This window comes from Emys orbicularis, chromosome 1 (assembly GCF_028017835.1).
Source record: "Emys orbicularis isolate rEmyOrb1 chromosome 1, rEmyOrb1.hap1, whole genome shotgun sequence".
In the NCBI taxonomy this organism is placed as follows: Eukaryota; Metazoa; Chordata; order Testudines; family Emydidae; genus Emys; species Emys orbicularis.
This window is the reverse complement of record NC_088683.1, coordinates 128,046,156-128,061,381: the sequence shown is the minus strand read 5'-3', so window position 1 is coordinate 128,061,381 and position 15,226 is coordinate 128,046,156. Positions and strand designations below refer to the sequence as shown.

The 15,226-nt window shown below is 45.2% G+C and overlaps 1 protein-coding gene across 1 annotated transcript in view; it reads left to right on the top strand.

Annotated features, from left to right (window-relative positions):
- The window catches only part of LMNTD1 (lamin tail domain containing 1), a 318,801-nt gene that overhangs the window by 46,715 nt on the left and 256,860 nt on the right, over positions 1-15,226 (top strand). The window contains exons 3-4 of the mRNA XM_065423769.1: positions 8,441-8,619; positions 12,886-13,074. Coding sequence (XP_065279841.1) covers positions 8,441-8,619; positions 12,886-13,074 — 368 coding nt within the window. The remainder of the gene's footprint in view (positions 1-8,440; positions 8,620-12,885; positions 13,075-15,226) is intronic.

Below are 15,226 nucleotides of genomic sequence, written 5' to 3'. Positions count from 1 at the left end.
AATTTGATCTTGTCCCCCCATATCAGACCAAACTGTTTACTGGTACAGGAGACTACCATGTGTGAGCATTGTGCTTAAACATGATCCAATCTGGAGTGTAGATAGAGACTTGTTCCATAATAATACCTGGCACTTGTGCAGTGCTTTACATCTATGGATCTCAACGTGCTTTACAGTGAAAAGCAAGTATCCTTATTAGGGCTGGTCAAAGGGATGTACTTTATTTTCCGCTAAGAATTTTTAAGAAAATGAAGAAAAGTCATTTTGGTAGAATATTTTGGGATTTTGTTGAGAAAAACAGAACAAAAAGCAAAAACCTGACAAATTTCTACAATGGAAATGTTTTTGCAGAAATTTCCATTTTGTCAAAGGGCTGTTTTTCTGGCTGAAAAGCTTTCAGCCTGCTCTAATCCTTACCCCTATTTTACGGAGGGTGAAGCTAAGGCACACAGAGCAACACTTGTTTGCCCAAGATCCATGGCAGAGCCAAGAACAGAACCCAGGTTTCCTGACGCCCAGTTTAGCACCCTATCCCCTGTTTTCTATTGCTTCTTTTTACATACCTTGGCTGTACAGTGGCCAAAAATCAGCATTTGCCAACAGCCACAAGAAATGATATCAGATATGAGTTTTCCTGGTACTTAGGACAGGAGACTGCTGTTGTAATTGCATGATATCTGTTGACAAATATAGCTCTCACCTTCAGCATATCCCAGAAAGCAATGTACTGCAGAATGATATGGAAGTACACAAGAGTGTGAGGAATATTACTTATTATGCGTTTTCCTCCCCTACTATCTAGCCAGCATGTGCCTAGAGGAGGCAATATAAGGAAGTGGAAAAGGGAAATCAAGTTAATGAATTGAAGTCTATAGCCAGCTCTAGGGTATACAGGCACTTATATAGTAAGAATTCTGGCTGCATTAAAGATGGTTTGATATTAAAGAAAAATGGTTTGGTCTCATTTCGATACTTCAGCTGCTTCAGTATCAATGCAAATAACAGACCCTTCCTGTCAAGTGTGTAGATTCCAGCTTTTTGTGCATTAGGAATACTTTGTATTGACATGATCCACTGCTTCTCTGCCCACCGTTCTAGATGCTGAATACTGGAAAGGCACATTCCGTACACTGACATGATTTATTGTTGTGGCTTCTTCTGCCTCATTGGAATCAGGGCTGATATAATTAGATTTCTAAACAAATTTTGTCCACTGTTATGTGCAAAAGGATTTGCTAGGACACAAAGCCTGTCACAGCAAGATAAGAACCATATTTTGAATGTGAGTCTCTGCTATTTAGCTAATAGTTTTAATTAACTTGGATTGTATTTCTCAGTTTGTCATTGATTAGAGAACATATCCAAGAAGAAGACAGTGCTTCAATAAACTGAGGGAATAGTTCTTACCATTTTTTAAATAATTACTTGTCAACAAGCTATGTCAGCTACTCAGTGTATTCCATCTGTGAAGATAATATTTATTTTTAATGCTTTTTCCCAGGGAATATTGATTAAAAATTTTCCTCCTCTTTCCTTTGTCACACCAGTAATCATTATATATTTTTCTCTGTTACAAAGCTTATTATTATATCCAGCTTTTCATGAATGATTAAAGAAATAAACTCAGTAAAACTTCAGGTGTCAGTATCATGTTCAGATGTCATGAACAGGTTTCATTAACAATCGCAAGGAGGAGTTTAATCTGACATTGATCAAATGTGTGGGAGTCTGGAAGCTATAATAAATATACAATGTATTGCAAGGCTTAGTATGGTGAGCGGGGAGTCAGGACATGAGTTCTTTCCCCAGCTCTGATACTGTCACGGTTGCTGTGCAACCTTAAGCAAGTCATTTAGGCTGGGATTTAGGTGCTCAACTTCCATTAATTTTTTTCTAGTGGAAATTGGGTGCCTAAATCTCTTGGACTTTGAAAATCCCACCCTTGATCTATCAGTTTGCTGCTCTATTAAATGGTAATAACACTCTTTATCCTTTCCAGCTGGGGGTGTTGTGAGGCTTCGTTAAATAATACTTAAAAAAACTTTGAGATCCTTGGATGAAAGATACTGTAAATGTGACAGGTATTTACAAATATGGCTAGATCTGGATAATATTTGGGTCAAAGTGAGATCAAATATTAGTATAAACAAGTGAAAAAGAGATCTTGGAGGGGAAAAAATCCAAACCTAGATATAAATTAAGGGAGCATTACTTAGAATGCAGCATATGAAGAGAGAGACAGGCTAATTGTGGATTAACTACTGTTGACAATGCAGTGTGATTGCAAAAGGGCCACTTGTCTTTTGGGATGTGTATACTATAACCAGGAAGGTTATAGTACCATGTCATGGTTAAAGGGCTGGCTGAACCTCTGACCCCTTCTCTGGTCTCTCTGAAGGTGTTCCCCACCAGCATGAGGCCTTGATCTTTACCTCCCTGGAGTGAAGTCACACAGTTCTCCCTCTCTTTGACCATATGTCAGGCTACAGCTCCCTGTGGATTAAGAGCACTTATCCCAACAGGTCTACCTGGGTTCTGGTACCTGCAGGTCCTCCCTTTGGGATTCTGTGACCACTAGAGAATACAATGGCAAAATAGCCTTCTTAAAGCAAAGTATTGTTTAATTTTAACAGTGGGAATGCCACAGGGTGCGCTCACCACTAGTGGATGCCTCCTCCTGGCCATCCTGGGGATTAGCTCTGCCAGGTGTTGCACCCGCCTCTGGTGGTGTCTTCATCTGTCATCCTCTTGTCCTGCGGACCCCTCTCGCTCCAGGAACTGCAGCCTCCTCTTCATGACTTGACTCTCCGGCTGGGTCACCATACATGTTCCCCCCTTCTGGTTTATCAAAGTCTTTCCAGGACAAATCATCCCACGCAGTCAACTGTCCTCTGCCTGGTCTGTGCCACATCCCCAGTGGCTAGTAGGGGAACCTGGGCCAACCCTCTACTCTGGGTTCCAGCACTGGGGCCCTCCGGATAGCAGCCAAGACTTGCATTGCTATTCCTTGCTGCTATTCCCCTGAGCACCCTCCTACCTTCCTGACTTCCCGACTCATCTCCCTTTGGGTTTGCCAGCCTCCCAACTCTGTCCTCCCAGGGAGCAACTGTGGACTACCCTCTATAGTCCCAACACACTTCCCTCCTCCCAGGGAGTGCCTACAGCCTACCTTCCTGCAGCCCCCTTCTGTTACCAGCTTCCTGGGTTATATAAGCCCCATCTGTTCCTGCCTAGCTGAGCCTCAAGTCTAATCAATCAATCCCTGCTCCCTGGCTCCTCCTCCACATGCAGCTTGGCAGTTAACTGGGCCTAATTTACCTTTCAGGGCCAGTGTGGAGAGTACACCCCATCCAAAGCATAACACAGGAGAAAAGGTTTTTAAAACGACCGAGGTCTACACTCATATCTCTCTTACCTAGCAGGCTTACCATCCCTAGTAGACAATAGACACATCTAAGTTCCCAGATAACCCATCCTCTGAAGTCTGGGTTCCCCTTCATTTCCTCTTCTCTGAGAGTGAGACTTTAAATTGAGTCCTATTGTTCTCCTGTTTTCTGAGCCTAGTTAAACTGGTTTGGGCAGCTCAGCAAGAGCTGTGAGTAGCAACACTAAATCCTAGGTGTTTGCTGAGAGGCTGTTATCCGGGTTGTTGTCCTACTTCCTGTCTCCATTTCCTGACAATCCTGCTGTGAATTAACTCACTATATCCATACAGTGAACCTTTCAAAATCCCCGTCACATACTGTATTCATAAATTATTACAGAGCAGGCCCCACGTGTTTCACAGTACCAATTTACACTGTGCTGACAAGTGTTTTGTACAGCAACTGTAAATCCAAGAACACACCTAGAATACTGTACATAGTTCTTGTCAACTTCCTTTGAAAAAATACAGACTGTGGATTTACACTAGTGTAACAGAGTAGAATCTCCTTTGGGGACTTGTAAAACTAAGAAAATGGGATACAAAAGTTATTGAGAGAGGATGGGCACACTTCCTACATTATCGTCTTTACAGTTACTTTTGCCACCAGCTTTTTACAGGCCAGAGCCTGAGCTGCATGTGGACAGCTTTGCACTTTTCCACCAGAGCAAAGATTTTCTGAAGTCCACTTAGCACGACACAGGAGGATCACCCTAAGAGAGCCACTGTAGCGGATTCTCCATTGTCCCAACCTCCCACCCTACTCCTTGCAGCTTGTAGAGATGGCATGCCTGGGGAAGGAAATTAAATTTGGATGTTGACTCTTTAATGACAATCACTTTAGATGCTGAAAACTGTATCGATACATTGATTAGCCCCATATATCAAGAAGGTTAGAGGAAAGCAGAGAAATAGATGAGATTGCACATATTCCATTAAGCACTGTTGTGGTGAAATCCTGATCCCATTAAAGTTGACGGAAAAAACTCTCATTGACTTCAATGGGACCAGGATTTCACTCCAGTAGTCTTTCTAGAATGTAAGGGGAAGAATAACATACAAGAGTAGCAAGGGAGCATGGAGTGTAGTTATGTAAAATACAGGGCTTTGTTCTCCTTTGTCAGTGCTGATTGATTATGTAGTCAATGTGATCACAATCACCTCCTATGGAAGATATTTATAATGATAAAATGTCATATTTATAGCAAAATAATGCACTGTGCAATTGATTCATGGTTACTGAAACCATTTCTCACTTAACATTAATGTACTGAGTAGTGGTTTCTTAACACACTAATATATGCTAGCTAAGAATAAGCTCAGGGCCCAGTATAAAGTATGGGTGCTTAATGTATCTTGACAGTCAATAAGTGTTTGGTAAAGGACTGGCAATGAATTCATTATTCTCCTTATGAACCCATTCCTATTTATTGCAAACAATCAAAAATATTTTATTGTAGAGAATGAGATCTCACATAACAGTTCTTTCACCAGAGGCTGCCATGAAAGGACCAGTGAGACTAGAACAAAGTACAGTTAATGATAGGTTGTTTCTCAGAGAATTAACCACTGTAATTGGTCAATCAGATTGAGCATTTGAGAAGGGAAGAGTTGCAATTATATTAAAAGCTACTTACTGTACTTTGGCAGCTTTCTCTCTGCCTTGGGCGATTCTACACTCTACATCAACATTCAGGTTCATCAAAAAGTTCTAAGTTTCCTAGCAGTCCCAGGGTCAGGTTGTTAGTAGGGCTGTCTAGCGATTAAAAAAAATTATCGTAATTAATCGCGTGATTAATTGCACTGTTAAACAATAATAGAATACCATTTATTTAAATATTTTGGATGTTTTCTACATTTTCAAATATATTGATTTCAATTACAACACAGAATACAAAGTGTACAGTGCTCACTTTATATTTATTTTTGATTTCAAGTGTTTTTCACTATAAAGAGACAAAATAAATAGTATTTTATAATTCATCTAATACAAGTACTGTAGAGCAATCTCTTTATCATGAAAGTTGAACTTACAAACGTAGAATTATGTACAAAAATACTGCATTCAAAAATAAAACAATGTAAAATTGTAGAGCCTGCAAGTCCACTCAGTCCTACTTCTTGTTCAGCCAATCGCTCAGACAAACACGTTTGTTTACATTTGCAGGAGATAATGCTGCCCGCTTTGTGTTTACAATGTTACCTAAAAGTGAGAACAGGTGTTCTCATGGTGCTGTTGTAGCCGGCGTTGCAAGATATTTACGTGTCAGATGCGCATGCTTCAACCACCATTCCGGGGACATGCATCCATGTTGATGATGGGTTCTCCTCGAAAACCATCCAAAGCAGTGTGGACCGACGCATGTTCATTTTCATTATCTGAGTCAGATGCCATCAGTAGAAGGTTGATTTTCCTTTTTGGTGGTTCGGGTTCTGTAGTTTCTGCATTGGAGTGTTGCTCTTTTAAGACTTCAGAAAGCATACTCCACACCTCATCCGTCTCAGATTTTGGAAGGCATTTCAGATTCTTAAATCCTGGGTCGAGTGCTGTAGCTATCTTTAGAAATCTCACATTGGTACCTTCTTTGCGTTTTGTGAAATCTGCAGTGACAGTGTTCTAAAAATGAACAGCATATGCTGGGTCATTATCTGAGACTGCTATAACATGAAATATATGGCAGAATGTGGGTAAAACAGAGCAGGGGACTGCAGGGCCGGCTTTAGCAAGTGCGGGGCCCGATTCCTGGGGCTTGTACTTACCGGGCGGCGCTCCCAGTCTTCGGTGGCACTTCGGATTGCCGGCCAGCGGAGGGAGGTAGCGGGGCTTGCCGCGCTCCGGCTGGGGTCGTGGGGCCATGGGGCAGCCGTGCTCCAGCCGGGGTCGCGGGACCACGGGGCTGCCGCGCTCCGGCCGGAGCTCCAGCCGGGAGAGCGGGGCCACGGGGCTTGCAGCGCTCCGGCCGGGGTCGCGGGACCACGGGGCTGCCATGCTCCGGCCGGAGCTCCAGCTGGGAGAGCAGGGCCGCGGGGCCGCAGGGCTGTCGCGCTCCAGCGGGGTCACGGGGCCGCGGCGCTCTGGGCCAGGGTTGCGAAGCCGCGGGGCTGTCGTGCTCTAGCCGGAGCTCCAGCCGGGAGAGTGGGGCCGCGGGGCTTGCCACGCTCCGGCTGGCACTCTGGCCAGGGGAGCGGGGCTGCCGAAGACCCCGGAGCAGACCACTGCCGCCCGCCGGGGTGAGTAAAAAAAATTAAAAAGGCGCCTAAGGCGCGGGGCCCGATTCCGGGGAATCAGCGAATTGGCCTAAAGCCGGCCCTGGGGGACTGTAGCGACGTGACGACACACCGGCGCGGCACCTCCTGCTGGTTGTCTTGGGAATTAGCTCTCCAGCTCCGGAGCGCCCTCTGCTGGCCGATGTCCCGCTTGCCGCTGGCCCCCATCTCCCTCCCAGACTCTGGTGCCCCTTTACCTTGGGTGCTGCCCGCTGGCAGTACCCCCACTCTCTGGGTCTCCCCACCCAGGGGAACTCCCAACCCTCTACCCCAACCTTGCCTCAGTGGCTACTGCCAGTCACCATCTAGCCCCCACTCCCTGGGGCAGACGGCAGTCTATCAACCACTCATCATCGGCAAGGGGTTTTGGACCTGCTGCCTTTGCCTACCCTGGGCTGCACCTCTGCAACCCCAATACCCTTTCCGGCCTTTAGCAAGGCCTGCAGCCTGGGGGTTTTCCAGGCCAGAGCTCCCCAGCTCCTCTGGCCTTTCTCCAGCTGCTCTACTCTAGGTACTCTGCTGTGCTCCCAAGCAGCCAGGCCCATCTCTCTCCACAGCTAGAGAGAGACTCTCTGTGCTCCTGGCCCACAGCCTTTTATAGGGCCAGCTGTGGCCTGATTGGGGTGTGGCTCCAGCTGTGGCTGCTTCCCCAATCAGCCTATCCTATTGGCTCCCCAAAGCAGCCCTCTCCCAGGGCTGTTTTAACCCCTTCAGGGCCGGAGCGGGTGACCACTCTGCTACAGGGACATACAATTCTCCCCCAAGGAGTTCAGTCACAGATTTAATTAATGCATTATTTTTTAACGAGTATCACCATCATGGAAGTCACAGAGTCACAGAGAAATAACCCTTCCCACAAGCCATAGAAGAGCAATAGCAGGGTTGCTTCCTGGATCCTACTGCATTCTCAGTGAATGGGGTTGTGTGGGTGTATCAGAGCAGTCCAGAATCCATCATCTTGAGTCTGAGAGATGAGTGCTTCATTTTACAAATTCAATATGCAAGTGAATATGTCCCAGTTTTGTAAAGTTGTGTACATGCTTTTACAAATGTGGGCCTAAATGACAAAGGCAAAACAAAATTATAGGATTTTAATGTGGGGCAGAAGGAAGGCAAGCCTTATCCTACACTACCAGGGGTGAAAGTAACTTAAAGGACTTACCGGTACACTGGAGTCCTGAGCGGGGGCGTGGCCTCAACCGGAAGAGGCGTGGCCTCAACCGGAAGAGGCGGGGGCTTTCAAGATTTAAAGGCCCTGGGGCTCTGGCTGTGGCTGGGAGCCCCAGGGCCTTTAAATCACCCCGGAGCTACCAGCTGAGAGAGGCAGCTGGGAGCCCCGGGACTCAGGGGCGCTTTAAGGGCCCGGGGATCCCCGCAGTGGCCGGAGCACCAAGCCTTTTAAATCCCCACCCAAGCCCGGCTGCCGGAGCTCCGGCAGCGCTTTAAAGGGCCCGGGGCTCCCCCGCAGCGGCTGGAGCCCTGGGCCCTTTAAATCACCGCCGCAGAAGCCGGTCCAGTCCGGCACAGCATACTGGCTCTTGCCGGTACGCCGCACCGGACCGTATCGGCTTACTTTCATCTCTGTACACTACTGAAGTCAGTGGGAACATTGTTATTGCAGGGTCAGGTCTGAAATAGGAAACCTTTGGGAGGAGGTTGATTACAGCATAACCAGTTTTTGAGCTGGCAAAACAATGATTATACCCTGGAAGTTACAAGTGGCCATTTCTTCCATCTTTTACCGTGTAGATTGATCTGTCATCTGAGGCTCACCATTTAAAAGATGAGATGGCTGCCATTTCTGGCATATATGAAAAGAAGGAGATGCCTGCACCTCAGGAACAACTAGAAGTGAGCAGTTGTGGCAAGATGAGAACTGAAATCAGCAGACACAAGAATTCTCAAGTGGAAATCAGATCCCAGAGCAGGTTTGTTTGCTTCTGCACCGAATACAGAGTTCTGATGGAAAGTTGTTTTTTCTTATTTAAAGAGAGAAATAAGGCAGGTGTGGCATTTTACAGCTCAATAAAAGAAATTCCCTGCCCTAAGAAACTTGTGATATCTAGTTTTGCCAACCTCAGGCATTCAAAAATCATGATTCAAACCTCCAGAAACAGCGAGATTTAAAAACAAATAATAAATGTTGAGTTCTTCACATAGTGGTTTCTGAGCCTTTAGGGTGCACTAGGTTCGCATTTTCAAGCAACTTTTCTCAGCAATTGTGAGGACTAGAAATTTACAATTTTTTTGGTCTTGTTTTGTTTTCTGTTTTTCCCGAATAAAACCGAGATTCCTATGAAATGTCTTTATTCCAGGAGCTGGAGCTTTAAGAAAAACATGCAAGATGTGCTAAAATCACAAGAGTTGGCAACAGTGTCTAGAGATGTCAAGGACAGCCCAAAGTAGCTTATTGTAATGCTTGACACCTCTTTGAATAGACTAACACAAGAGTGATCAACAATGATTTTCTTTCTAATCACAAGGATCCATCCTAGGACAATGGTTTGCTACAGAGACTGGTCAGACTGCAAGAAACCCAGTTTGGACTGGGTGGGGGAGGGGGGGGGGGCTGGAACTTCCTGGCAAGACACCTGACTAGGGTCTGAAGCTGACCAGTTGGTCACTTGGCAAAGGGGACAGAAACCTTATTTAAAGGCAGGATCAGTTCCAGTCTCCCTCTCCTTCAGAGTCTGACCATTGCCAGCAATAGAAGGAAAGGCAGGAAGGACCTACCCACCCGAACACAGAATGGGCCCAATGGCTCAGAAGAAGGGCTGAGCATAGACACAGTGTGAAGTGTGTAAAGGCATTTGTTGTTTTGCCCAAAGATTTGTAACTCTTGTATGCTTTAAGAGTCAATGTTACTATGGTTTTAGAAACCCTTGTGCAAAGCCTGTGTTCCTTGCCTTGCCTGCCACATGGTCCCCAAGGAGTTAAACGATAAACCAGATTGCTCACGGAGATGGAACTCTGGTGGAAGCATGCATAAGCAACTGGGAGGTCAGAGTGCTGGCTTTAGGGCCTAGGGCAGTTGGACCCTGGAGTCCCACATCTCAGGAAAGGGTGGCAGACAGGGAGTCTGCATTCAGGAGTGCATCTTAGAGCTAGAAACTGTGACTAGATGCTGGCCAGACCCACTGGCTTGGAAACGTGGGATCCAAAGGTTGGGACTAATTACAACAGACTGGTGACTGTCCACTAGGGGAACTCAATCAGGTCTGTAACACCATCACCATAGCATCTAATTTATGCAAAAATAGGGGTTTACTGGGGACTTAAGTGACAGACAGGCCTCGTGCTGGCCCATTGCACAAAGGTGACTTTGCCCTCCATGCTTCTATTGTGTATGCAGTTAAATCTTTGCAGAGAAGTGGGATGAGACCACACTTCTTGTATGAGAATTATTGGCCTTGTAGATTAACGGAGTGAAAAATAACAAGATTCTACTGTATGGTATTGGTTAATAACACTCACTGAGACTACAGTTTAGGAGACCAAACTAGTGTCAAGAAAACAGTAAGGACTAATTGCATGCATGTGGATATACCAAAATAACTTAATGGATTGTATGTACTGTATCAAAAAGGACAAAAAACCCTGAACCCTGAGTTAACAATTTAAGCAACAATAACAGCAGTTTTGTCAACTTATTTTAAAATATTGCACACAAGCTGTGTTAAAACAGTATTAATAATAAGGTTTCAAAATCAAGAATCCAAAAGTTAAGAAATACCAGAATTAAGGTTGCCTGGTCAACCTTAATCAGCCCCATTGTGCATATGCATTATGATACAATCTTTAATTACATGATCACATACTACAGTAACTCCTCACTTAAAGTCGTCCTGGTTAACGTTGTTTCGTTGTTACGTTGCTGACCAATTAGGGAACATGCTCGTTTAAAGTTGTGCAATGCTCTCTTATAACGTTGTTTGGCAGCTGCCTGCTTTGTCTACAGCTTGCAGGAAGAGCAACCCGTTGCAGCTAGCTGGTGGGGGCTTGGAACCAAGGTGGACCGGAAGCCCCCCATCAGCTCCCTACTCTCCTAAGTTCCCTGTGCAGCAGCTGCCCAGCAGGCTACCAATTGCTGGCAGTTCAGCTGTCCCTCCCCCCACTGCCATGTGCTGCTCCTGCCCTCTGCCTTGGAGCTGCTCCCGGGATCCTCCTGCTTGCTGTGCAGGGGAGGGGGGAAGAGGGGGACTATTGTCAGGGAGTCCCCCTCCCCCCTACTCCTGCCCCCCGCTTACCTCTTCTCCATATAGAGCAAGGTGGTGACAGGGCTCAGGCTGGAGAGAGCTTGCTGGCCGCAGCTGCTGTCTCAACTTCCTGATTTTTTTAAAGGCAATGTACTTAGAGGGGGGGGGTCAGCCTACTTAAAGGGGCAATGTGCATCTCTCTCTCTCTCTCTCTCCCTCTTACACACACACACACACACACACACACACATGTGTCTCTGTCTGCCATGCTGTCTCTCCTCCCTCCATTCATGCTGCCTTGTAGAGTGTGAGGCTACATTAACAACGTGTTAACCCTTGAGGGCTCAGCCGAGTGCTAGTTCATCATTTAGCAGTAAGGCATTCCCTGGGAAATATCCCACCCTCTTCCACCCTCTAACTTCACCATCTCAACCAAGCTTCACAATCATCATTGTGTGTACAATATTAAATTGTTTGTTTAAAACTTATACTGTTGTTAAAACTTATATATATTGTGATACAGGAGGACCAGGGAGCAGTAGGAGAGTGGTCGAGGGGAAGTATATAAGCCCTAGGCTAATTAAGGCATGGTTCCCTTTAGACTAGGGAGGGTTGCTACAGGTTAATTGGAGCACCTGTAGTCAATTAAGGCCCGGTTAGCAACCTAATAAAACCCCCTGCTTCAGGCAGTCAGGGGAGAAGGAGGAAGGAGAGAGGACTGGAGCTTGGAGGTGTGCTGTGAGACTTGGAAGATCAGAAAACCGGAGTAAGGGAGACCCTGCCCCAGCAGGGGAGGGAGACTCCCTCCCCCAGCGTTTAAGGACCGAAGGTACCCCACCCAAGGGGGAAGAGGGTAAGAACCCACAGGGGTTGAGAGGGCCTGGGGCTCAGAGTAAGGAGCAAACCCAGACCCGCCCCCACTTCCCTCCTTTACCACCTTCCCGGGCCACTAGTGGGGCCCTCAGTGCCCCAAGAGCAGGGGCAAGGGGTGGCATCTTAGCCCCCCACCAAGAAAAGCGCAGGACCCACCATACTACATCGGCCATCTTGTCACAATATATAATATAGTTTTTTGTCTGGTGAAAAAAATTTCCCTGGAACCTAACCCCTCCCCCCCATTTACATTCATTCTTATGGGGAAATTGGATTCGCTTAACATGGTTTCGTTTAAGTTGCATTTTCCAGGAACATAACTACAACGTTAAGTGAGGATTTACTGTATTTTTTTCCACATTTTGTCCTTTTTCTGTGCACAGGATGTACCTACTCTGGGGATGAATCAGGGTTGTGCAATGAAGGGGAGTTTTGTCCTGGGTAATATTCTGCTTAGTATGGGCAGAATATTCAGGGACTGAAGCTGCAAAGTTTTAACAAGTCTCTACTGAGCATGTGTGAACTGCAAATTTCAAAAGTTTATAATTTGGGTAGATTTTATGAGAAAGGCAAAATGCACATTTTTGACAAAAAGGCCAATCCTGCTAAAGTCCGTGCTCCTAAAGCGTATTTTCCCCTCGCCTTGTTCTCAGAAATAGCTGAACTATTTTGGCTGAAATTTTTCAAAAAAAAAAAAAATTCAACCTAAGGCAGAATACCCAGCATGGAAAATTTGAGCCCAAACAGTTTGTTTGGCAAAGTTATAAGCAAGTGAAAACAGGTTCTTATAATGGGAAGTGTTGGGCAACCTTAATAATAGGTAGTGCTACCAACCCTACCTATAAATAATATGGTATTGAAAAGTCTGCATTTTGGAAAGTAGAGCCATTTCAGTAGCGGCAGTGGGTGGAGATATTCTTTGGGAGTGGGGGCTGGGGGAGAAAGCTCCATGTGTTGTCTGCCCCCTATTGTGCACCTGAGTAGGAGCAGCTGGAATCTAACCCTATTTTTTGTTTGTTTGGTTTGTTGGTTCAATTTATCACAGTTTAATTTTCATTTTTCTAAAAACGGGAGCAGAGTAAATCTTTAATTTTTGGCTCTGACTGATATTTTGTGTGCGCTCAGACAGGAGGAGCTGGATACCGTACTCCTGAAGAAAGACGAGGACTTAAAGAATTTAAAACTTCTCATGGCCCAGAAGGAAACAGATTTGCAAGAGCTGAAAACCCAAAGGACATTATCCTCAATACAGCTGGATCTAGCCATGCAAGAGCTTGAGGAGCTAAATAAAAACATCCTGATGTCTCAAAGAAAGTAAGAAACTAAGTTTAGATTTCGGGCAGAAATCTGGTTATTTCTGTCGTATTCACAAAGAGCCAAACCTCTTAATCTTGTATCAAAGAGCAATGCGTATTTAAAGGTACAAACCCAGACACTCAGCTGCATCCAAGCTGTGCTTGCTACATCTCAGGAGGAGGGCAATGGTGGCTATATTGCAGTTTAGCAGCCCTAGGATTCTAAAACCATCTGAGGGCATGAATTAGAGCAGCTTTTGACACTATCCTCAGGGGTTGTTTTTGCAGTTGGGAATAGCTGGAGTGCAGTGATGCTCTGGCCACGCCCACTTTCTTGTGGTTATAGCTGCTACACTGACAGCAAAAAGATGAACTGCTGATTCACTGGCCCTAGATTACCCAGAGATTTCCCTTTATGCAAGTGTACTTCCCTTGTAGCCATTTAAGCTGGCTTTCTGGCATGGAGCCACAAAGCAGCCAGAGCATAGTCCTAGCGTAGTCCACAATATCCTAAATACATCAGAGCAAATCTTATTTGGTAGCACTACTGAGTTCTGTAATGCAATGTCAATGAGACTCCTCACATGACAGGATTTAGCTCATAAGGAGAAGCACTTTTATTACAGGAGTGGTGATTTGGTTAACCTACTGCTTTTTGTAAGGCATAGACTGCTTTAGAGAGAGCATAAATCTTTTGAGAATAATTTCAATGTAAAAAGTAAAAAACCAAATGAACAATGGATTAAAAAGGCAGAAAATGTCCTGGAAGTTTCTCTCGTTACTTTATTTGAGCCATGCTAAACTCGGGAGCTTGGCAAGTTGACCCCCCAAAGGGTTTTCCCAGCTCTCGGAGCTTTTAATGTCAGTACAAAACACATTGCGCAACCTGTGCTGCTTGTCCTCAACTAGCAAACGTAAACTGTGCCAGTGTAACCCAGGTTTATTTATAATACTGTAGCTGAGCATCGCTCATGAGTGTGACAAATTCAGATTAGCTGCTTTGCTGCCAGACTTAATGGCTGTATTCTGATCTGCAAACTTTGATGAGAAGCAATTTAGAATAATGTGACATAGCAGCAGTCAAAGGAGCTTGGAAAATTGTTGCAGTTCCCATTATTAACTATTCAATAGACTGTTCTGGCTGCTTCTTGTGTGCCTCTCAATATGAGCAGCAGCTATTCATCTACGATCAGTGGATGCAATGATCAAGGAATTGCTTTGCGTGTGTGGTCGGGCATGGAGCACTGGGCTTTCACATCCTATCCTTTCCCCAGTAAGATAGTCACATGACCTGACATCCTTTGACTTTTTGCCTTTATACCTAATATAAAGCACCAGACCTCAGTGTATGTTTTAAGTGTCCTTATATTTCCCTATCAAACTGTTGTACTCCAACAGAGGGAAGAATGGATGCAAATCAGAAAAGTGCTACTTATAGCACTGCATTGTATTACTGGAAGAATATGGAGATAAGCAGACTTGCATTGTCTATCAGCTTCAGGGTGGCTGGCATTAGGATATTAAGAGGCTTCCACTGTGACTATTTAGTGGGGTTCCCCTTCTTTGCAATTTTGCCCTTTCCCCCTCAAAAATTCTCCCCATTTTCTCTTTGCCCATCCCCTTTCCACTATTAACTCTCTCCCTCTCACTCAGTCAGGAGCTGTTGAGGGCCAGATGATCTTTCCTTTTCCGACAGTTAGCCCATGCCATTTGGTAGCACCAGCTAGAGAATCGATGAATATTTGTGGTCTCCCTCTTTCCCACTGTGATGACTGGTGACAGACCAGAGACTTGGAAGCTGGGGCTTTTCTAGCAGCAAGTCAGTGGAGAGCACATTGATCTGTACCCTGCCTAAGAGCTAAAAAAGCACCTAAAAGAAGAGCACTTATCAATGCATTTTAGGGTGCAATCCATCCCAGTGCACAGGACCAGCAATACGCACATCTTAGTCCCACAAAGGCTAATTTTACTCTGAGATAGTAATACACCACTCATTCCCATAAATTTGAAATTGTCCTGCACGTTGGAAGTCCATTATGAGTTGAGGTCCCAAAATAACCAACATCCAAGATATAAAGGCTCTGATAGCCACTGTCCAAGAAATATAGCTATCGTAATTGCATGTCTGTTTCTCATATCACATGGGTACCTAAGACCAACATACAGTACTT